This window comes from Crassostrea angulata, chromosome 4 (assembly GCF_025612915.1).
Source record: "Crassostrea angulata isolate pt1a10 chromosome 4, ASM2561291v2, whole genome shotgun sequence".
NCBI lineage: Eukaryota > Metazoa > Mollusca > Bivalvia > Ostreida > Ostreidae > Magallana > Magallana angulata.
Genome location: NC_069114.1, coordinates 48406894 through 48432155, shown reverse-complemented (window position 1 = coordinate 48432155; position 25262 = coordinate 48406894). Strand labels below are relative to the sequence as shown.

Below are 25262 nucleotides of genomic sequence, written 5' to 3'. Positions count from 1 at the left end.
TATGGTCGATACAACGAACTTGTCAGCAAATACAATCTTCCACTGGGTCGCATGGCTGACGTTTTTGATACTAATTGTTAGACCATAATTAATCACCTAATTGTCTACGGACTTTTCCGGGGCGCTTTCGATTACGACAAAGAGCACACGGCGGGTGTGACCGGTCAGCAGAGGATGCTCACTACTCCTAGGTACCTAATCCTACCTCTATCTTTTCGGAGGTCCGTGTTGCTCTTCTTTGAATTTGTATTTAGTTTTTTGGAGCTTTGAGCTGGTTGACGGTTTTTATTGTCATTTTTTCATTCACATGCATGATTTTAAGGGGGTATGGGACAATTCCATGTTGTGACGTATTGGTTATCAAAATAAACACTAAAACAAAATGTAATTATATAAGTACACGTAGTTTCTTTTTTTCAATTTTGTCACCTAGCAGCGTAGCGCAGTGGTTTAGAGGATTTACTATGAATCTGTAAGTCCTGATTTCGAATCCCGCAGGTTTTTTTTTTTTTTTTTTTGTTTTTTTTACAAATTTTACCTCTCCAAATATTTTCAAAAGTTATTTTTGGGGTTAAATACCATAAAATTTGAAAAAATCTAAGTACTGAAAGTATTTCAGTTATAATGTACTTTAATCCACATTAGTATCAACAGATGTCACATACCACCTTACGGTCTTTCTACCTAAACATATAGATCCCTCGACCAATCACAGCTCTTCTCTTTGAGAATCTCTAAGAGATTAAGAGGTCTGGATGGATTGCCGCAGCCATTTTCGGGCTAAAATCTAAATTAGATCTAGTATTTAGTTAGTCGATTATTAAGCTTGTTTAAATGAGCTTCAAGATTGAAAAAAATAAAAAGGAATGAGTGATTGGATTGAGAATTGATAAATTTAAACCAATGATTTTTCTTCGAAGTCTGGAAAATAGTGCCACGCCTCTTGGATGGTGGGATAGAGGAAGTCCCCTCCCAGTCTTTCACCGTGCACACGGCTTCATTGTGTGGAATGCAATGCCAGCTGAGGCAGTCATGCCAACTTTTCCGATTTAATATCTTGACAACAGAATGTGATTTGTATGACGGAATTGCCTTCAGAAAAATCTCCAACGTGACTGGAAACCGGTTCTTTCAGAAAATGCCAAGCAGTAAGTCTGTTTCTGCATGTACCGCTAATGTTGTACTTTTATCGACCAGTATTTGTTTGCAAAGGTTTAAGATGATAATGTGATGACGATGATAATGATGATGATGATGATATGATGATATGATGATACTTCAATTTTTTAATAAAGCATTTTTGGGGATTTTTGGGGTTTTTGGGGGGTTTTTTTTGTCTTTTTTACTCTATAGTGTTTGATTTTGTCTTATTTAGGTTGTGTGACCGGTCAAGACGAATGGTTTCCCGAGTATCAAACTTGCATTTGGATACCAACGTACGTTTATTCATATGAAGAGGCAAAAAACAAATGTGAGGCTGTGGGGAAAGACCTGATGGGAACAGAAAATTTCTCGCTTATTCGGCACCTTATAAATATCATAAACGCAAGTAAGGTTTAGATTAAGTTAATAATCTTTTTTTTTAAATGTCAATCTGGCTTTTTTGTGTTTAGTTGGTTTTATTAATTTAATGTCAAATTTGTTAATTTTAGAAGATATATACGTATATTCCCGACGGATTGGTGCCAATAAATACCAGTGGAGTAACGGGACTATGATCCCACCCGCACAATGGTGTCCTTATCAGCCAAAAGAAAGCAAGGACTGTGTTGGAGTTGTAATCGACAGGAGCTGGTGTCCCGATGGTGGACTGGATGACATCCATTGTAACAACATTTATCGATTCTTCTGTGTGTAGAAGAAAAGAATACTGTAAATTTGTACTAAAATGCGAAGAACTAACATCCGCCTAAAATCACAAGATGTACACCTTGCCAATTCTTAAAGTTCGCATGTATCTATTTTTCTGACAACTGTATTGTAATACAGAGACTCAGTGGTCAACAAAGCAACCAATAGATCTACCCAAGATTGTCAGATTTGATTATCTATTGACTAATATTAACTAAAGAAAAAAAATTATATTTTACCTTTTCAATTTGTTTTTCTCTTTTAAATATTTTTATATAAAGCTCTTGTTATAAAGAAGATTAATGGTCAAAATATGACCATGATCATCGTCGAGCACTCTTAAATTTTAACAAAAGTTCGCGGATTTCAGTACTTGCTTAAAGGGGCATGGTCACGATTTTGGTCAAAAATTATTTTTCCGATTTTAATATTTACAATGCTTCAGAAAGGCATTTTTAATAAGCAACTGAAATTTGAGTGTCATTTGTTGAGTTATATGCGAGTTACAGAGCTTGAAATTCTTTGCTATGTAAACAAGGCGTTTGTTTACATTTTGAACGTTGGAGTAAACATTTCAGTTTTAAACTTAAAACGAATGTGAAACACCTTAAGAACTGTTTATCTATGCTTAAAATAAATAAAAAGATAGAAAAGTTAGCTGGGAAAAGATTTTTTACTGGTATTTTGAACCTATGTAAACAAAAACAGGACACGAGCCTTGTTTACATTACAAATTATCTTGCCTATAACTCTACAAATGACTCTCAAATTTTATTTGATTATTAGAAATGCATTTCTAAATCATGGTAAATAATAAAAACATGAAAATAGAATTTGACCAAAATCGTGACCATGCCCCTTTAAGGAAGGAGTCTTTTCTTGTTTTGGACTTGTCAAACGTAAATTTGATTAATTGTTCATTAAATCAAGATGAAAGGAAATTAAAATAGTATATTTTCCTCTCTTTTTTACTATCACACAACTTGGCATAGAAAAAGTAATCAATGTATAGAATCTAACAAGGACAATATTTTTGGCGTAATATTGGCGTAGGAAAATATCACATGTTTCGCAATTCAGAATTGCTGCAGATTAGTGAGTCTGTTCTAGCATTTTAAAAACAATATAACATTTATGTTGGATTTTTTCTACTTATGTGAACTAATGATATGATGTTGGGTTTCAGAATATGTTTTTAAAATATGATTTGCCTATCAAATTACATTTTTTAAGCTTTTTAAAGCGCCCTTTCTTTACATTGATTTTTGAGAAAAAATCACTAAAACCAGTTTTTCTCTCTTATTAAACGGTCAATATATTAGCTTTTCTGTCAATTTATATCTTTTCATAAAGTCTCCATAATACATAAAAATCAGAAATATTTTATTATTGGAAGCATAAAAATTTAATCAAAATTTCTTCAAAATTTAAGATAATTAGAGGAAATGCGGGTTAAGCAATATCAATTTTAGTATAAATATTCATTCCAATTTAGTAGGATAAGCTGATATTCTATCATTTCATTCAAGAATAGAATCTTCAAATCTTAAACAAATGTCCACAGAACTACAAAGAGTTATACTTATTTTTATTATCCTTTACGTTGAGGAAAAAGGTAGTGACCTTGACCTGACCTTTATGCAAAAACAAAAAGGTCAAATTTGATTAAACTGATAGAATCATTTGGTAATATGATCAGTTTGAATGTGTCAAAATTTCATGAATTTCTTATTATAAGAATTATGTTTGATAACGAGAAGACTCCTTCCTTAAGATAAGGAATCTATAGAATAACTACAACAACACGCCCAAATAAGACAATTAAATTATGTTTGAATAACAACTTAAATTTTAATTGCGGTTATTTACATCCGTAACTATGTATAAAAATTATGGGTTCGATTCATTGTGCTTTAATACCGGTAAATTAAGAAAAAGACTTTTATATATTCAATATACCAGTAAATAATCTTTTTCAAGCTGATTGTCTATCTTCTTATTCATTTTAAGCATAAATAAACAGTTCCTAATGTTTAACACATTCATTTTAGGTCTAAAACTGGAATTTTCACTCCAACATTCAAAATGTTAACAAAGGCTTTATTTACATAGCGAAGAATGGTAAGCTCTGTAACTCACTTATAACTGAACAAATGACACTCAAATTTAAGCTGCCTATTAAAGATGCTATACTGAAGCATTATAAACATTAAAATAAAAAAAAAAATGTCAAAAATCGTGACCATGCCCCTTTAAGCATTATCTCACTTTAATTTGTGTTAAGTGTTAATTCCCGTGCTTCCGCTGCGTCATGGATATCATCTGGTATTAATAAATTGGATTTCCTAATATATGGCATTCTACTACAGTTATTGCCGAGATCAAAGAGATGCCGCGGACATTATTCTCCAATATACCACGAACGTCATCAGTAAATTATCAGATCAGAAATACCTATTTGTCTCGCACTGATCATGGAAGTACATCTTTAAACCGTAAAAAGTTTTAAAACCATGTCAATTTCAGGTGTTAGTTCCAGTCAAAACAATGTGTATTGCCTCAAATGTTTATTTTTAAGAGATCAATGCGGCTGTTCCTAGGACCTCCCTAGCACATTTCCACTGCGTGTTTTTTACATAAAATATATAACGTTTAGTAGTAATAATCGTATTAAATTGCCCTTAAAATATTAGGAATGTGATTCAAAGATATTTTATGAATAAGTGAAGAATATCAAAATCCTAAGAAAAAGTCTGTCGTCTGCATGTGATTCCTTTGATCGATACACATGTATACATTACCAACAAAACCGTTGGGGTTACACGGAACAGCCGTCAAAATGACCTAGATCGTCTCAGAAACGATCTGTAGAAATACTGGGCTGTTATTAGAATAGAAATAAAGTACGAGTTTTCGTGAATGTTGCAGGATAACCTCCTCGGTCTCGAAATGTTGTTCGAAATATAAAAGCCTCGGCTAACGCCTCGGCTTTTATATTTCAAAACAACATTTCTCGACCTCGGAGGTTATTCTGCAACATTCACGAAAACTCGTACTTTATTTCTTAAGTAATAGGTTACCTGAGTGACCCAAGAGTCCTAAAAAAAATACGTTTATTATACAGCAATATTTTGTCACCATCACCACCCCTCCCCCCAAAATTTAAATATCTCAACACCTGCCAAATGAGCCGTGAATTTCACAATTTTAAAGAAGAGTGCAACACTACATTATATACATAAATAACAATGCATTTAGTTTATCTCCCATGACTGAAAGTACAGAAGTAAATATTATAAACTTCAATACATTTTCACTGTGTGGCCATATTGGCCTTACCAATGGGTCCTGAAACACTGACCCAGGGGTCATGAATTTAAATTAACAAATTAGGTAAAGGGCTTCATGAATGGCATAACCACGCAAACAGTTTATCTCCCCCTGCTGTGGATATATAGAGAACTGAAGATATGCTAATATTTAATACATTTTCATTACAAGACCATACTGGCCCGGCCTGTCATAGGGCCCGAACACCCAACACATGGTAATGAAGTCTACAATTTAGTTAAATATCTTCCCCTACTGTGGATAGAGAGAAAAAGATATTCCAAGATTTAATACATTTTTATATTATGGCCATATTGGCCCTACAATTAAGGGTGCAAAACACAGTTTTCTATATGACGTTATCGCGACGTCATTACATGAGGGACACGCAAAACTGACCCCTATAAAGAAATGTTGTTAAAATGTGTTACATATATATCTATATATCAAAGGAAAGATAAAATATGATGAATTTTGTAAATATTAAAAGATAACACATTTATCAATAAATAATAAGGTGTATTACGATGTATTGACGATGGAAATATGGGGTAAATATGGGAGATAATGCCCCAAATTGCTCTACACCCATTCATTTTTAGCACCCCCTAACACAAAATTGCAACCAAATCAGCCATTTCAAGTTCTAAGCATTTCACAGAGCAAGTCTTAAGGTCTTGCTTTCATGTTATTTTAGGATACATTCGCCAGCTTTTTAAAGAGCTATATTACCTGCTACTCAAGACATGAAATTCTGCAAATGTAAAATCCGGATGTTTATCGAGTTACCTCCCTCTATGTCAGAGACTCACAAAATTAATTTTAAAAACATTTCTGCATATTTTTTACATCTATTCTAAAGATAAGACTATATTCTACATGTTCTATGCAACTGAAAATAAAAAAGAAATTATTTCATGTATACCGCACAAATATAGCAGGAAAATCCCTACCCATCATGCTATTGACTGGGGGAAACCCCCCCCCCCCCCCTGGATTTTATACGAAACTGTGTTTAGCTACCATTTTATACGAAACTGTGTTTAGCTACCTAAATAAAAAGGCTTCAAGGACATCACAGCCATACATGTAGTTTTTTCCAATAGTGTAGGAGTAGAGAAGATTTTTGAAATGTTGGTCCTTCCTTGCTTATTTGGCCCCTCGAAGAGGCCATGAGGGTGGCATGGTCATAAATTTAACAAATTATATTTTTCTTATCCTAGAGGTGCTTCAAATTAAAAATGGTAATAATTAGACTTGCATGGAGTTTCCAAGAACTTAAAAGTGTAAAATTGTCAACACACAATGCACGACAATTGATGCATGACGACAGACGAAGACCCATTTGCAATAGGTCATTGAGTCATTCAAGTGACCCAAAAATTAATGCTTAGTATATATGAACTGGTTATGTATATTTAACAAAATGATTAAAAGCAAATGTATAACACTAACAAAAATCAATCTGGTTGATTGGTAGATTTATATTTAATGTTCTACAACAACATGAAACAGAAAAATACTCTATTTGCTTTTAAAAGCAAATTAAATCATATGTTTGATAAAACAATATGTATTTTAGTTTATAAGACATTTGTATCAAATTACTTCACTTTAACATGCTAAGGTAAAGCCAGTAGGTATCGCTTTTGTTTAGTCAACATGTAACATTTACAGATGAAAGACTTAACATTTCATCAATCCAAGTCCTCTTCTGAGAACTCCTGCTCCTCGCTATGATTAGAAGGTTCTGAATCTGCATCACCATGGTCCTCATCTTCTTCAACAATGTCCTCATTCTGTGCAGGTCTGTCCTCAGTGGAATTCTGGGACTCCTCCGAAGTTTCATGCAACTTTTTGTGACACATTGGGCAAGTATCTTTAACATAGAGCCATTTTTTAAGGCAAGTCGCATGAAAGAAGTGTCCGCATGGTGTTATTTTAGCAGTGAGAAGCGGCTGGTAACAGATGGGACAGACATCATTGTAGTTGTGAATCTGATCCTCGGTTGCTGTTGGTAACAGCGCCAGCTTCTTCACTGCCTCTCTCCTCAACAAAAATGTCCTCCACCCACTCTGAAGTCTCTGCCACACATTAAAATAACAATGGATTATCAAAATGGAGGAATTGATCCAGCTCCACTCACCGAAAATTGATTCCTTCATTCCATAACACACGACAAATACTGCCACAATGAATTCCAGAATCCTCACAAAGGATCGCGTATAATACACTATATCATCGAGCGATTCCCATGGGTCCGTCCTCATTCCATCATACATAAACAATGTATAAATCACTAATGACCCCACAACTTGGACTGAGGTTAAAAGGCAGCTGGACATGATGACCAGAAGCCAGAAGTCCAAGTCAAAATACTGACAAATTGAGTAAGTCATGTATAGTGGGAAAAGCCAAAGGAATGTAAACAAAAGTATTGCACGCACATGTTTAAAGATATTCTTATTGTGGGAGGCACTAAGAGAGAGCAGAATGGGGTCTGCCATCTCGTACATTGACTGGATTAATGAAGAGGCCACAATAAACAGTAACACACACATTAGGAATGCCCTCTGTAGAGGTTTAAGTTCAAGGAGACCAGTCTGTACTGCTATAAGCATCATAGTGAAACCCTCTGTCCATCCACGCATAACGTCCTGGTCTGCAGTAAAAGCATTCCATCCCTGCAGATAGAGTTTGGTGAGAGTCAAGATATAATAGGACGCATAAGCTATGGTGACACACAGGGCTATCAGGCTGATGGGGGTGGCACAGCACTCACCCACACAGGCTAAGATAAATAGAAGCCACCCCTCTTGTGACAAGCTTAACGGAGTTTTCATCATGTACACATAAAGCTGAGAACAGAACAGGACTATCCAGAACACTAGAAACTGGATAGGAAGGAGAATGGTGTGCCAAGCGGTGAAGAGCAGGGAGATCCAACCGATGGCGTCTGCAAGAGCTTTCCATCGTAGGATATTCTCTTTGACTATATCTAGCCCAAATCCAATGTTGTTGAATAAAAATAACATGATTAAGATCACTGTGAATAAAGAGCAGAAGTGATGGATGTGCTCGAATGCAGCGAGTGGTATTCCTGCTATTCTCGCTATCATTGGGAGTGTATATATAAGCAATACAAATCGCCGCCAGGACGTGATGTCTATAAGGTAGGCTATGAACGCTGCCATCACGCACTGCACTGTCAGATGCAGACCTAATCTCTTCAGAGCTGAAGTGTCATTCAAAATGTATGTCTCTGGTTCAGCTATCTCCATTTCGACGTAAATCTGAGCCAGGTGATGAGCCATCAGTAGAAGGACCAGGCTTACTATGTACATGTATAGAGAGACTAACTTCCTAAGAGGCATCAGAAGAACAGCCACAGCAAAGGCCAGTACTGGAAAGACAAATTTAAAAACAATAAATCTTCTAAAAACTATCACAACATACTGGTATTTATCACATGTTTAGCTCAATATAAGGTGGATATTACTCATGTATTAAATTTTTTATTTTAACTGTGTATTCTTTCGATCACCACATGACGTCAGAATTAAATGTAACATTGTGAATGTGTTGTACGGCTCACAACTAGAAAAGATTGAAGTTTAACTAAAGACATGGTATAAAATGTGATAAAAAGAATCTCTCATGATTTGCAATGGTAATTGATTTTTATCAATCTTATGTTGTGTGTTTCCTATTCCCTCGCCAAGGCTCAGGGATAAAAAAAACAATGCCATTGCAAGTCATGAGGTCTTATATATAACTAGATGTACCGGTTTATAATAAGCATATAATTGACAATATTCCATAAAAGATCAAATTTACTTTTATTTTAAAATCTATAATAGATTTGGATTATCAATAAAAAAAAAAATTTTAAGGATACATGTATTAATTTTTAAGATTTTAATTGTGTTTTGAAAAAATTGCTTACTGGAATAGTAAACTGCTGTTGTAATGAATTGTGCATGGCCCGGATCTACTGCTTTACTTTCTACGGCTTTTTGTGGATCTGTTCTGAACCACACCTCCATGATAAACAGAGAGGGTACCCTCAAAATAACACACACTGAGGCTAGTAAGTACTCTCTCTTTAATTTGAATGGCCCCATTTTTTTCCTGGAAACAAAATAGAAGCTAATTACAATGTGAGATGTTAAAGAATATCAAGCATGGTATCATTTCCATCAAAATGCAAAATACATTTGAATAGATTTAGTTTTCAAATAAAATTTCTTCTGAATGCAATAATCCTGATTACAAATAACAGTGGGTGTTCTCCATTTTAGCTGATGCAACACAGGTTGAATTTATTCTGAATATCAAAGCAAATAATATATTCCTGATTAACTTTATCAGTAACTGGATACTGTCTGTATGTGCAATAATTGTTGTTCATGGTTGCTTAATGTTTATTGATTTTGTGGAAACCACATACTCACAAAGTCTTGCATTTCCACTAAATTGGTAAATGTAAAACACATTTTTCATGTTTGTAAACACAAAAATTATCTTTCTAACTTGTATGGTTACCCACAAAAGTAATCCTCTGACATTGTTACAAACCAGTGATTTTTTGACTAACTGAAAGTTTTGAAAATGCTTTTTCAAATTATAATATAAAACTATTTACAGTCATTATACCCTTCTGAGCATATTTTAAACATGTAGCATTGTTTTCATATTTGGAAATAAGCAGGGACAAAATTATTTTCCACTTCATCTCACACTTCAATATGTTTTACAATGCAATCATTGGGAATGCACAGCATAAGTCATAATGATGAAAAAAATTCCAAGGGATTCATCAACATGATGAATTGAATAAAAAATATACATGTAAAGAGTTAATTCTTTCCTCTTCTTACAAAGGGATTGTGACTTCAGAGTTCACCTTTCATTTCTATAAGTTTATTGTCCTCTGTTGTTTATTAAACTCTTCTAATAATTAACAATAAGCAGATAAATGTTTTAAATTACCTTTTTTGTATATGAAGTCCTTAAAATTTTTTTTTATTTGTTCTTGCTACAATGTGACATTGGTAGCCATATGCAATGAACATGGAATTGTGTATACCATTCTGACGACAGAAAATTCAGTACGTCAATGGGAGCAGTGGCATTGTCATAAAAGCTTGCAGTGCGTGCTGACACTTTGCACCTGTGAGCTGCACTCGCTATAATTATCAACGAGTCTTGACAGGTGTCAGGGAAACAATGTTGATGATAGGTCCCATGCCAAGGTTTGAGCTTGTTATTTTACTAAAACTTTCTGATTTACAGTAAAATCTTACTTGTGCACAAACACTATTTTCCATGATCTTATATTGCATGTACTTTTTCGAACTACAGCATGTTCCAACAGTCCATGTTAAATTTTGGAGATTTTTAACGAAAATCAATACCAGAACAGATGATTGATATGGTAAAAATAATCAAAATTTATCTATTGAAATTTTCTACTTTTACCCTGATAAAGTTCCACAGGGTCTCAAGATCGTAGTTGCCTAGTTGCATAGTTGTGGTCATGTTACAGAAGAATTTGGGTGGTTTCGCTCTGATCGCTTGTTCGCGCTGAGTGGTTTCGCTCCGAATACATGATTATTTCTATCTATACATATAAGTGGTAAATTAAATGTTTTAGAAGTTAATTTAGTTTAATTAGACTAATTTTATACACAATAAATATAAACAATATACACATGCACGAACATCGCCTGAGCAGTTTAATTAGTCGGCAATTAATCCACCATCAATGAAACCGTTATTTAAATAGCTTTGACTGCGATTTAATTTGGAGAACTAAATGATGAGTATCTCAAGAATTCGTTAGCACGTTTTTTTGGAACCAGTATTCTGAAAGAGTATAGCAAAGAAATGGTTCGTGAATGCTGCCTCTACTGCCATAAGTTGATGAGTAACTAAAATATAATGCATTATATGATAGATAATAAAATGAATTAAATAATGCCCAAAATTCCATAAGATGCTCGCATATACATGTTAAATTAATGTATCATTAAATATATTTTCAATCGGACTTTGAATATTTCCTATTGTGCAAGCTATATAATATTTTTTTATGTCCATTTGGCCATTGCATATATATTATCAATGTCATATTTTGTATACTGTTTATAATGACGGAAAATTGGCTAAAAATGCCTTCACTTCACAAATGTTTATAAAAAGCATTAATTAACATGATTAAGACAGCTCGATTAGGTGAAATCACGATAATTTTAAATTATTTCATAAAACACAACGTTAGCAATTATTTGGGGTTTGCTTAGATCGATAAATACAGGTAATCCTTGATCATTAATAATATTTTTATAATATATTGAAAAGGGGTGAAACCACTCGGCGCGAAACCTCTCAGCGCGAACAAGCGATCGGAGCGAAACCACTCGTTACCTTACAGAAAACGTATGTCGCCTGTCCGTTCTGTCGAATATCGCCGATAAAGTATTAATTTCAGGGAACATGTCGAAATTTCGAGAGAGAAAAAAAGTATTTACAGCCAATTATTTCCAATTCCAATCGTTATTACCTTTGGAAGAGGACTATTTATTCTATCTCAGTATCAGACAATCTGTCAATCTGTGCACGTCACGTCAATTTCAACTTTCTCTTTTACCGGAAGTTATTTTCTGGATAAAATACTAACAAAACGAATAAAAAGAAATATAAAGTTAGTCATTTTGTTTTAAAAAGTTAGCAAAATCGATTTTATAACGAAATTATTCTAAAGGTACATTTTTAACGAAAACAAATTATTTTCGTAGAAAAATCAAGAAAAAAATAATAGAGCCTGATTTACGTTTTTTTTTAATTTGAAACGTACTGTCTAAGGAAACGTCATGAGTTTTCGTTAAGGATTTTTCGATATTTCTGGTGATTTAAGAACCCACAGATAACACCAGAAATGGAATGGAAGAAGAAACTTGAAGTTCTGTGGGAGGTCACATTGCGCTTGCCTCCGATATTTGTCATGGACTGCATTTTGAATAAGTCGTTTCTTCCAGGATTTACTCTGTTTCAGTATCAACCATCAATGTCATGGCTTGAATACATTTTGTGGATATTCATTATGACATTCGGTTAGTATTTGACAGTTTCTTTTCAGATAATTCATTTGGTCCCATAAAATATCTTAAACATCTAATTCTGTTTTTCCAGAGCACAGATAATTCTATTTTTGAAGCTTTTACCTACATGTACATGGAGTTAGGTGATACTTGTGAAATAATGACGGACCAGACTGGGATTTGAACCAACGACTGTCAAATCCTTTCTCCTTCTGGTCCTAGTCCTCAAAGATCACCCTAGGCTCTTTTGCGTGGCAGGAGTTAACCTGTCAAATCCTCTGCCCCTGAATCTCTAGCCTCGTTATCATGGTTTTATATAAAGAAAGTGGGCGCTTAAGATGTACATGTAGATTGATTAATTTTGCACATTTTTCGATTTATTACCGTTATTTGGTTTCTGTTGGACGTAGAATGGGTAGAAAAATGTTTGAAATACAAAAGGTTTTGTCATAATATGGGGCTAAATATAGCAACACGGCGGAATTGATGCAAAATCGTACTTATTTACAGCTGTTTTTAAGTGATTCTGATGTCTCTGGGTCTTCTCTCCACAAATTTGAAATTTGTAAAGATAACATATTTCAACATTAAAAACGTGGCTTTTTAAAAAAAGATGGAGAGATGACCCAGAGATGAATAATTATATACTTTTTCAAAATATTTTTGGAGGATAATAAAACAAAGTCCAGAGATATGACAATATTGTCTCCAACACTACTTTATACCCCAATTTCAAAGTCTCGCATGGCTCACTGGTTTCGTTCTGGATTTTGAAGACATTCACGCAGTGTTTCGGGTTCAAATCCTGCTCGAGACTCAAATTAACTTTTCATTTTACTTTTTTTTTTAAATGAATGTTGGTATAACATTATGTTGAATTATACTAGAATACCGGTATATTTTGATAAGTCGTTATTGATTTCTGCCGTATGAACACTATTTTTTGTTCTTATTACTAGTTTATTATGATATACAGTATAATTCAATTAAAATATATATATTTAAATTTCTAATATAAAGTTTTATCGGTTTACCCCTCATTTCCCTTTTCAGAAAGCTTGTGAGTTTTATTCAATAGCCAGAATAGACTTGTAATTATATATGGAAGGGAATTGCCGCCAAATTTCTATGTATCTTGCTTTTATTCTTATTATGCTTACTTCTTTATTCTTCATTACATTTACACTTGCATGTCACTTTATTGTTTTCATATTCATGCTTATCCAATTTCACTTTGATTCTCTTTGATCCTTCATTGTTTGCTTAATTCTATGTTGCAACATTCTCTTCTTATTCGTGTAAATTCTTTCTTCTATCTCTGTTACAAACGTGAATTCAAACACGCAAACCATAAAGCACTTTCAATAAAGACGAATACAATTTGCATGAATTTAATGCTGCATTATGACGCCAGGCGACAGTGTGCGCGCTACAATTGCTGCTCCCGAAGATTTATTAAAACGAAACTAACAAATGGCATAAATTTAATAAATTCGTGAAAACATCTCAAATTAAGGGCTTAGTATAGGAATATGAAATACATGTTAATATAATTAACTTTTAACAAGCCACGATATACGCATACTTAAAAAGATACGGAGTTTTTTTTGTGTACATGTAAAATGCCTCCGCGCGGTTCTAAAAAAAATCAGAGGGGGGGGGGGGGGGGTGGTATCTGAGAGATAATTTTGTATTAATGTTTTTGTTACATTAAAAGTTTATAATTTATCAATCTAAACTTAACTATAACAGTTTATATAACAGTTAAGTTTAAATTGATAAATTTTTAAACTTTTAATGTAACATTTTTATTGGTTGATTAAATAAGGGTGAATTTTCCATTGGGGGTGGATCTGATCTCATTTTAGATCCGCAATGCAATGATGTACCGTATATATATGCAGTAACAAATTATTTGCAAATTATTTGCAGGAACGCTTAATTTTTAGGAGAGGAACATGTCACAAGTACTTGTCGACAGGATTTTATTTTCATTTGAGGTGAAAAGAGGTGGGGTGATGCACGGTTCTGTCCACAGGTACCCGCGGAATATGTAGATGAAATAGAAATAAATTTAAACCAAATTTAAAGATGTTTTTGAAAAACAATAAAAGGACTGGGGTACGAAATAATTAGAAGTAGCTTTTCTTGTACTCCAGTACGTGTGAAAATTATCACTTGCATGAATCACTATATACCTCTCGTTAGGCTACAATACTGTGTATCCCTGATAAAATGCGATGAATTAATATCCGCGTGAAATTCCGGGTTAAAAAACATAAAACTGCAGGTTTTAAAATCTCACTTATTTTATTTTCTAAAAGTTTTGAACTTGTGATATGAAAACTAAGTTTGGTGCACGCGATTTTATATTCTTGCGATTCGGCACAGAACGGTGGAGTCGCAGAAGTAAACGCGGTAAAATTAACGAATCTAAATTATCAGTGAATTAATTACACAATAAGTATACGAAAACAAACCAGACAGAGAGATTAAAATACGGTATGTGATATGACTGTTTATGCGTTTTGGTTTAAAATCTAAATCAAATCTAAATAAAAATTCTTATATAAAGTTCTAAATAAAATATTTTTTTTCTTCCAAAATACAAAACATTAATAATGTATGCTTCTTATTTACACAGATTTTTGAAGTGATAAAAATGTGTATGTATCACTCACAACCATGCTTATTGTAGGTTTGTTTATTTTAATAAAAATCATGTACATGTAACTGAATGTCCATGTTTAGATTTGAAGGTGTTTAGGCTATGATACATGTTACTTAGAGACATGAACCTCATACATGTCGTCCTGATTAAATGAATAGTTGAATTGACCGACTTCCATATCAAGCTTGCGATGATAATAATTATGATACGGGTGCTAATTATGAGTGTAAGATTATATCGTCTCATAAATATAACTGATGGGCAGACTTAGAATTTTATTTTATTTTAGGAGGGGGGTCCAGTCACCCCACCACCCTTGAATATTCAAACTTTTTTAAATTCACATATGAAGTAAACCTACTGAAAATAGAACTCGACCTACCCACCCCCCCTCCCCGGCAAACAAAATTATAAATTATCCCTTAGTACATTAACCTCCCCTCCATTTCTTGATCTAAACATATAAACATTGGAGCGAAATGTCATGGTGCGAAACATCCCACATTTAGCTAGCTACGTTGGTTTTTTTTCGGGAAGCAGCGATTGTAGCGCGCACACTGCCGCCTGGCGTCATAATGCAGCAATAAATTCATGCAACTTGTATTCGTCTTTATTGAAAGTGCTTTATGGTTTGCGTGTTTGAATTCACGTTTGTAACAGAGATAAAAGAAAGAATTTACACAAATAATAAGAGGATGTTGCAACATAGAATTAAGCAAACAATGAAGGATCAAAGAGAATCGGCAAAGTGAAATTGGATAAGCATGAATATGAAAACAATAAAGTGACATGCAAGTGTACCGGTAAATGTAATGAAGAATAAAGAAGTAAGCATAATAAGAATAAAAGCAAGATACATAGAATTTTGGCGGTAATTCCCTTCCATATTTATACTCTCAACATAATATAGTTTGAGTAATCAATTTTTGTTCAAACTTGTACATAGCAGTTCGAGGATATAGACATTTAAACCCGAATTGGTTCGTGTTGATGGTTCCTGCAAAATCACTATCTTGTGTGCCCAGATTCTTTGTTATTAATATGACCCTTGAACTCCAATGGGACCCCTCGGGTATTAATAGTTATTAATTTCTATCCGTGGGGTTCCTTGGGGTATCCTTGGGGTTCCTTGGGATTCCTTGGTGTAAAAAGACGCACCCAGATAGTTTAATCAAGCTATATTTGTATGGCGTTTTTCAGTAAATCACTGCCCTGAACTGAACATGCTGAAGATTTTGGTAATTTTTTATTATTGACTGTTATATTAGAGTCTTTCTCCCATATGATTTTGTAGATGATAAGCTGAATATTAGATTCTACCCAACTTTTATACATTCATGCTTCATTGGTCAACACATTTAGTGACATTTTTTTGAGTGGCTGTAGTCCGCTATTATTGATCATATTCACTTTGTCACACAGTGTTCGATGCTGTTGTTGAATTGTTTCTCAATAACCTAATGTGCCTTATTTATTGTCATAATTGATATTTGTTGCAAAGGAAGAGGAAAATCCTAAAAGAACAATACAAAACCCACATTCCCATGCATCAAAATAGTTTTAATTAATCATGAGAAAAAATTCAAATTATTTAGATTTAGGCATCTTTTGATAAGTGTTTTATGTTTTGTGTTTTTAGTGTTTGCCCTTGCTGTGGTGGTATTCCTGCTTTCCACAAGCCAAATACAGGACATCTACAGTTTTACGGCAATGGTCACCTTTCTAATGATGTCATACACATGGAACAAGGGCATCCCCACACTGGCTGAGAACCAGAGCTCCACCCACCACAGTCATGACTTTTATGATTTAACGCAGAATGCAGTTACACAACTCTTCTTAGCTTACAGTTTCAGTTATATATGGATGTTGAGACAAAGGACTTTACCAAGGACAGAAATTAAGGCCATTATTTCACTAGGAATGATGACATCCTTTATGTTTCCCGCCATAGTATATTTAGTGTGTCCGAACAGTGAGTATTTATCATGGGTGCCTGTGATATCAATGGTTGGTCCAACTTTTGCTATTGCCATAGAAGTATTTGGGTCTGTCCGAGCATTTGTCTGGACTTTCAGACAGGCCTATAATGTGATCAAAATAACTCTCAGTGCTATTGGAATTCAAGGATTTGTCGAACATCACTGGATTCGACTCCAAGTACCCAAAGTGCTTCGAGTTTTCTGGATAACGAGACTTTTCTATCAGCTCACTTTACTGTGTGTTGAAGATTATAGCCAGAGAGATGAGAGCCAGCATTTACTGTACTCCCTAGATTATTATTCTATCGTTATTCGATTATTTACCCAAAGCTGTGAAAATTACATTGCCATGCTGGGCATGACAAGTGTGGTATCCTATTTTGCCCATCACGTGGGCGTATTCCTGGCCTTCTGTGTAGGATCAGACTCTGAAGAGGACAGAAACATGGGCACTGTGTCTGCCATTTTATTCTTCATTCTGGGCCTCCAGACAGGGCTGACAGGACTTCGCCCGGAGGTGAGACTGGCTAGACTCTGCAAGAACTTCTGTCTCCTCCTTACAGCTATCTCTCATTTCATACATAGCATGATTCACCCCATCTTGATGTCACTGAGTGCCTCACAGAGCAGCAATGTGGTCGACACCTGCGTGTGCTGTCCATGTGTGTGTTCTTGCTTACCTTTCCCACCTGTTTACTTATGTATTTATGGAGCAATTACAGCATCAGCACCTGGTTGTTATCTGTCACTGCATTCAGTGTGGAAGTCATGTTCAAAGTGATTATATCTCTGACTGTGTACGCCTTATTTTTGTTTGATGCCTACAGAAACACTTTCTGGGAAGGACTGGATGACTATGTGTATTATATTCAATCCACTGGAAATACAATAGAATTTTTATTTGGTATATTTCTGTTTTGTAATGGAGCCTGGATAATGGTGTTTGAATCAGGAGGAGCCATTCGTGCTTTTATGATGTGTATTCATGCATATTGTAACATATGGGTGCAAGCTAAGAATGGATGGCAAGTTTTTACCAAGCGGCGAACTGCGGTCAATAAGATAAATTCTTTACCTCAGGCTTCTAAATCAGAATTGGAGTCACTCAATGATGTTTGTGCTATTTGTTACCATGAATTAAACAATGCTAGAATTACTAGGTGCCAACACTACTTCCATGGTGTGTGCTTAAGGAAGTGGCTGTATGTTCAGGATAACTGCCCGCTGTGCCACAAACTTATTTATGCCCCTGAAAATGTCACAACAAACGCTCAAGAAAATAATAATCAAGATGAATATGAGGAAGATATAAATCCTGGGGCCATGGCACCAATCCATGGTGAAATGGCTGCAGGACAACCACAGTTTAACCCAGTGATTGAAAGACAAGAAGTTGGTAGAAGATTAAACAATGGAACCTTCCAGCCCGCTAACACACTAAGAGTTCATCAAGATTAGTTTATCAAATTTATATAAAAATCAATTATTTATTCCACGTGTACTAGTCTCCTCTTCATGCATGGCCAGAAACCCACAGCAAATTCGCTTTCTGCCTATTGGCCAACTCTCTGATTTTTTTTAATTGTTTCATGAATATTTTCTCCCTGATTTGACTGGATCCTTCAAACTGTCAAGTTTTGAGTCTTTTTTTTTAAACATAACCATGTTTATACTGTTTAGATAAACATATATTTATACATATCGATTGTTGTGCAAAATATTTTTGAATAATTATAAGTGTATGTTACACTTATTTGATGTTATTTCTTTTAAACATGCTTATAAATGTTATATAAAATTGTATGATAAAACCTCAAAAAATAATATAACAGACATTTATTTATTTTTGATTTTATTGAAAAATTTGCAAAGTGGAATAATTCAAGTTTCATACTTACACTTCCAAAAGTTAAAAGATTGAGTCATTTCACTTTTGATTAGAATTTCAATGTGGATGCAGCAGTGCCTGAGAATCAAAACATTTATTTTTGTTTGCCTTAATAAATAACTACATGTATTTTTTGTTATAGATAATTATCTAATACTAAAAGTATTATATGTAATACTTTTTTACGAATGGTCACTGAAACTACCTAAGTATTTTTCACTTTTCAAGATCAATGTTAACTTTACAAATGCCTAAATTTCAATAGCCTAACAGATCACTTATTTTCCTCATGTTTTGTAGTTTACACATTTTTGTTTTATGGTTGATAATAATCAACACACTCTTAAATGTCAGACGTGGCCTATCTTCCATTATTTGCTATTTTTTTCCTATCTCAGCTCTGTGAAGATTTTTTCCACTACATAATTTCAAAAATATATTTTCATATTGTATGACATTTTTCTATTTGAAAAATATAGTTTCAGTTGAAAATATTGACTATGATTTTATTAAACAGCATTCAATTTCATTTTGTATGCAATTAAAAGAAAAATTCAAAATATTCTAACTCCAAAATTAGTCTGATAACGAACCCTGAATTTTTGGGCATTAAGATGTTTAAATGCAAATGAAGAAATAATCTATGAAGGAAAATTACTTAGTATATAACTTAGGAACGTCGCGCATGTCCTTAATTGTTGCTGGATCATTATCTGCATGGTACTGTATCAGAGCCTTATGATGGTCAAATTCCATAAAATTTATAAGCTAATTTGAGGACACTGTCCCACAAATTGTAAATGACAGCAGAAATGTTAGCTATATGATAAGACAAGATGTGTTATTTATATGGGTTTTTTTTAATGAATATCTATTAGATATGTTAAGTGATTTTGCTTTCATGCAATATCAACTGTTGTTTTGGAGTTTTCAAAACGAAGGAATTTCAATGAAATTTTCTTGATATACAATGTTCAATATAAAGTGTTAAGTCAGTTTTTCACAAAAAGCATCAATTTGAAAGATTTTGAATATAAAAACACATTTTAAAAATATTCAGTTCAAAGTAACTAAAGGAAATTTCCATCTTGTGTCTTTGATACAGTGTACCATGGCCCCTAGCTACCAGTAGTTGGTCCATTGCTGCTTTTTTCACCTTTGTGTATCCTTGTTTGTAAATTAAAGAAAATCTTTTATTAATTGGGGTTTAGAATCAATATTTAAACTTGCTTATTTTCAATAAGGCAAGTTAATATGACAGTGTAAAATTAGGCGATTTTGAGTGAAAATTTTATACAAGTATACAAGATTTCAATTTTGGTGACCTTACGGTAATTTGGTAACAACTGCCAATATATTTCAATAAGTAAGTTTCCAAAATATTATTCTGTTGTGTTAAAGTTATCAAAAAACATTTCACAAATTGCAATAAAGTCCTTTATGATAATGGAAAAACATATAAATATATATTTATATAATTATATATAGTGAAAATGTTTTGTGTACCTATGTCACAAAATATAAAGGAAACATTTATTACATGTATATCCTGTATTATGGGGAATGATTTTTTTACTGAATTATTTTGTCTCAATCAATCAGTTCCAACCCTTCTGTAGGATGGGTTTTGGATACATGGATTTTTCAAACTATGCATGAACACATACCTTATTACTATTTTCACAACATTACTTCATCTTTTAAGATATTATAATAGTACGTGTATTACATAATACCAAAATGATTTTATGCAAGTTGACAATGCATGATCTGAGTCATAGTAATTTAGCTTCCGATCATTTGAACTTGGTTTCCATCTTGTAGCCCACCGATGCTATATTTCTAGTGATATTGAATGGAAGGGCTCAACATTTCAATGATTAATTTTTATATCTATTCATATGTGAGTGTCTTGTAATATGTGCATTAATAGGTGAATAACCTTCTATACTGTTGTTTGTACAATAACAATTTTGCTGGGTGGTTGTCGATGATTATACGATGTGTATATATGTCCCTCAATAGTTTTATTTGATCAACTACTAGTTTTCAAATCATCATTTTCCTTTTTCAAATTCGATGTTATTATATGTAGCTGAGCGATATTTTGATGGCATTTGTACACTGAATAGGGAAAAAAATTGAGTGATTTTTGTTCATTACATAAAACGTTGCATATTTACATTTGATTTTAGTGTTACTGTAGAGGAAATAAGATAATCAGTGTAAAATGTAAAATATGATGAATTACTTCTTATGGTCAGAATCCGATAATACACCTTTATTAAGCATTGCTAGCAGTTTTTTTGTTTGCTGTAAAAATATGTTTATTTTATTTATGTTTTCTGATTACCAGAGAAAACAGACAGCTAGAGGTAGAACAACAGTTCTATTTTATGTATTTTTACATGTATATTGTTTGAGGTTAGCATGGTTGCTTTCTGAAAGAAAATCGATTGCTTTGACATTGTTACATTACAGAAAATAAACCTTAAAACAAGGGATTAATACTTTTCTAGTTTTATTGAAAAAGGGAAGAAAATCGCAAATATACACAATTCAATTAAATTTATTCTCTTAAACCATTAACATTCAATGGTACATGAGGTACATAAACATATTTGTGTTAAATAATAATGTCAAGGGTCTTATACATGTACATTATATATATTGTGATACAACATATTAATTCATGTGTCAATAAGCACAAAAAAGAGATATAAAATAGTAATAATTCATAAAGGGATGGAAAAAGTGGATGATCATTTGAATATTATGAGGTTATAATATCGGTCGGGATGTGATGAAATCTAATAAAGCCCGAAGGGCTTTATGATAGATTTGATCACACCCCGACCGAAATTATAACCTCATAATATTCAAAGAATGATTTCTATTACTTGTATTTACATTATGTTCAGCAACTGTACGATTAAATACTAAAGATAAATAAGCAAACCCCGTTTGCGCCCCATTATACGACATTTGAATTTATTGGACCGTATAGTACAAATTCGATGGGTAGTGTTATCACAGACAAAGACACTGAAAAATGTAAATATTTGGTATTTAATAAGCCAAGAGTAATACATGTAATGAGTACTACAATAAGGGACATCGGACTTACTCCTGGATGTTCAAAATAAAAGTGCTCAATTTTTTTTCAATGTCTTTATGTATGATGTCGTAAACAGTTCCCTATATTTTAATATATTTGGTTTATGACAATACCTGGTATGTAGAAATTGTTTGCGTAAAGTTGAGAAGGATTTGCACTCAAGAATAAATGAAATTCGTCCGCTAATTTACCAATATTACAGAGTGTGCAACTCCTGTAATTTACAGGAATTTCACACCATATACCGGTTTCAATCGGTAAACGGTGATTTGATGTTCTGAATTTGATAGTGGTTTCCAAATTTGTTTTGTAAGAGTGCCTAAGTATTTTTGAAATCCAAAATTTTGTTTATAAATTTTATATATTTGACCCTTGGATGAATTATCGATATCATTTTCCCATTTCTGAATAAACTAGTTCTGCAATCTTTGATTGGTGGAAGCAGAAATCCTATATTGCAGTATATTGGAATAATTTTAACGTTTTTCAGTGGACACTGCTTGTTTATAAATGTTCTCTACGTAGTTAATTATAAGAAAATAACGCAGATACATGTTATGCCGCCGTTTTAAACAATTTTGAGATAATCTTTAATTGCAAAAAATATTTTTTTTATTAAAATATATTTTTTCTGGTACAAGAAAAAGATTTTTAGATATAAAAAATTCCAACTCTTGATAAATAAAAGTTGTTCATTTTCTTATTTAATTTTTTGTAGATTATAATAATCTATTTCTGATATCAAAAAAATGATTTTTGGAAATCAGAAAATAATTTTTGATATCATAAATTCAAACTGACATTTTGATATCACAAAATAGATTTTTTATGATATCAGAAAGTTTTAAAAAATAGCGAAGAGTCCACACATAATTAATGAATACTCCCTTAACCCAAATTTACTTAGTAACAGTTGAACGACAGTGTTTGATTCGCTTTTTGAAAATGTTTTATTCTTTTATTGTTCTAAACTTATTCATTTTAATGTTATGATTTTATAATTTAATTCTGATTGTAACGCCTCATTTGATTGGCTAAACAAATTCATATATATCGTATAACATAACTTGCCTACGTCACAATAAGACGCGCGTGCAAAACGTATAAATCCGCTTGACGTTACGTTTAACGAGGCCGAGTACAGAACGAGTACGCACGCTTTCGCGCAGCGTTTCATTTGTATTGTGACGTCATCTTTTTGCTTGTTTGACGCCATGGCGTGATAGTTTGAACTGCAGATATTCAGCGAAAATTGTTGAAAATATCTCGTTTGATGCGTAAAAATAATGTTATATTGTGGAATAAACATAAATGTCTCTAAGTATAAGCTATATTTGGGCTCGGGTCGAAAACGAGAAGAGGGTTCAGCAAGCCTAGCCCTCTGTCACGTTTTCTTAACCCGCCTAAATATAGCTTAATTCATATATTTCAAGACAGTAACCATGTATTTTATATTAATGACCCTTAATTTGTGATGTTATATATTTTTTTATTACTTAAATATGTCTGAATGTTTTAATAATACTATATAGATCACCTTTTCCGCCTTTGTCAAATAAAAAATAGCCATTATCTGACGAATCTGGGAAATTGGGCATACAAAAATCAATTTTGATAAGACCCCTGGAACAAACCAGGAGGTAAAAGGTTTTTTTTATTTGACCATTTGATGCCTTTTAGCAATAACTTTAATATGTAGAACAGAAAAAAAAATCCCTAGGGCAGAAGTTTTGAAAAAATGCAAAAAATATGCAAAATTGATACATTTCAAGCAAAATCCCATAGGGTCCTATGTTAAAGATTAACAAACTTTGAGATGACCCCCTAAACAAACGGTGTGGTAAATGTCTTATTTTTTGATCTTAAAAAAATAATTATATCAGTAGAAATTTATGTAAAAAGTTTCATCCAAAAATCTAGGGCAGAACAAATTAGACCCGGCCTCGTTAAATTTTGTACAAATTAACATATTTTAACTAATTAATGGGCCTTATTATCTAATTTAAATAGTAGAAAATTAAATTATAAGGAATAAATTTAATTTCTAACTATGTTATACGAGTATAACATAACTTGGAACAGTTTACGCTTTTTTATAAACCGCTTCGCGGTTTATAAAGCGTAAACTGCCCCAAGTTATGTTATATCGTATAACATAGGTAGAAATTAAATTCATTCCTTAAATAAGCGTACTCGATAATTGGTTATATTCTATTTAGACAGTAACTGTACGTGTTTGCAGTGTGCACGTGTCGCCATCGTTTTTCTTTGTTCTTTGCTTGCACCTCCCTGGGATCGACTTAATTTGTTTGGTAGCCAAAGCAGTTTTGATTTGATCATTGAGGATATAGAGAAAGCTGATGAAGTTAAATCAAATATACCATTTTAGAACCATTTTAACAAGAGTTTGGACTTTTGTTGTTGTTTACCCAAACAGCATTCTGACATAGGCATGTCTATTTCATTGTTGGCTATTCGGTCATCATAGTCATTGCTCTTTGAAATCAACAAGATGATTTGTCTGGCAATGAGCTAAGATTACGCAATTGATGCATATTTGACTTGAAGCCAGCACCATTTTAAGTTGTTTTGACGCAAGAAATAGATAGCTACATCCTACCGAAAGTCCAAGGTCCTGTTAAAATGGCTCTGTTTCAGTCAAGTTTATAGTTGTTGTATGCAGGTTCAACACAAATTGCTGACAGAACTAAGATAAATGTTGCACGACAGGAAGCATTAATTAAGTCGATCGTATTTAAAATTTACGTAGGTCATATTTCCTGATATCAAGAAACTGATTTTCTCATATCAGAATTTATAATATACATATAGATGTAAAAATTATTTTTATATGTCAGAAAATCATTTTCGGATATCAAGAAATTCGATTTTTTTATTAATAAATCAAGAGTAAGTCTTGATAGAAAAATGCTTTTTTTAAATAAATAAATCCATTTTTTTTTCAACAAACTTTTTTTTTTTAAATATTGATACCAATAACGTATTTTGATACCAGCATATACCTCAAAAATATTGAATCGGCGCCCAACAACAATTCAGCTATAGAGGTTTAACCCTCACAAATTACTAGTATATTCCTCGTGGTTTTACCAAAGTGCCTGAAAATATTATGCTTTAAAAATTATAATATAAAAATAACTCTTTAAAGAAGACCATGAATTTCCATACATATGACCAGTATTTGAGAGTTGTTTAAAGCACAGTGACTATTATAGTCAAACTGTATACTAGTACTTCTTTATATATAAGAATGCACGGTCCATGCAATCACCGTCCGGCTGACTAAATTCACCACGCA

At 33.0% G+C, this 25262-nt stretch overlaps 3 protein-coding genes across 4 annotated transcripts; 2 read left to right on the top strand and 1 right to left on the bottom strand.

Moving 5' to 3' along the window:
* Positions 1–959: 959 nt before the first annotated feature.
* On the top strand, positions 960–2003 carry LOC128179573 (uncharacterized). Its single transcript, XM_052847014.1, has 3 exons — positions 960–1148; positions 1376–1549; positions 1653–2003. The coding sequence occupies exons 1-3, from the start codon at positions 1010–1012 to the stop codon at positions 1856–1858; spliced, it is 519 nt and encodes a 172-aa protein (XP_052702974.1). The 5' UTR covers positions 960–1009; the 3' UTR covers positions 1859–2003.
* Positions 2004–6641: 4638 nt separating this feature from the next.
* On the bottom strand, positions 6642–11856 carry LOC128180553 (RING finger protein 145-like). Of its 2 annotated transcripts, none has more exons than XM_052848670.1 (3): positions 11747–11856; positions 9128–9312; positions 6642–8584 (listed from the first exon to the last, which is right to left on the bottom strand). In XM_052848670.1, exons 2-3 carry the CDS (start codon positions 9303–9305, stop codon positions 6879–6881), a joined length of 1884 nt encoding a protein of 627 aa, XP_052704630.1. In that variant the 5' UTR covers positions 9306–9312; positions 11747–11856; the 3' UTR covers positions 6642–6878. The 2 variants fall into 2 exon arrangements, with proteins under 2 accessions (XP_052704630.1, XP_052704631.1); XM_052848671.1 differs by lacking the exon at positions 11747–11856 and adding an exon at positions 10663–10683.
* A 159-nt stretch (positions 11857–12015) lies between these two features.
* On the top strand, positions 12016–21329 carry LOC128180552 (E3 ubiquitin-protein ligase RNF139-like). Its single transcript, XM_052848669.1, is given in 3 exon segments — positions 12016–12296; positions 16595–17572; positions 17575–21329. Coding segments are annotated over 3 exon segments (1974 nt in total). The 5' UTR covers positions 12016–12121; the 3' UTR covers positions 18396–21329.
* Positions 21330–25262: the final 3933 nt, after the last annotated feature.

Coding starts and splice junctions, on each gene's coding strand:
- LOC128179573 (XM_052847014.1), top strand. CDS start 1,010: ATGCAATGCCAGCTGAGGCAGTCATGCCAACTTTTCCGATTTAATATC. Junction 1,149..1,375: donor CTTTCAGAAAATGCCAAGCA/GTAAGTCTGTTT, acceptor TGTCTTATTTAG/GTTGTGTGACCGGTCAAGAC. Junction 1,550..1,652: donor TATAAATATCATAAACGCAA/GTAAGGTTTAGA, acceptor TGTTAATTTTAG/AAGATATATACGTATATTCC.
- LOC128180553 (XM_052848670.1), bottom strand. CDS start 9,305: ATGGGGCCATTCAAATTAAAGAGAGAGTACTTACTAGCCTCAGTGTGT. Junction 8,585..9,127: donor AACAGCAGTTTACTATTCCA/GTAAGCAATTTT, acceptor TTGTCTTTCCAG/TACTGGCCTTTGCTGTGGCT.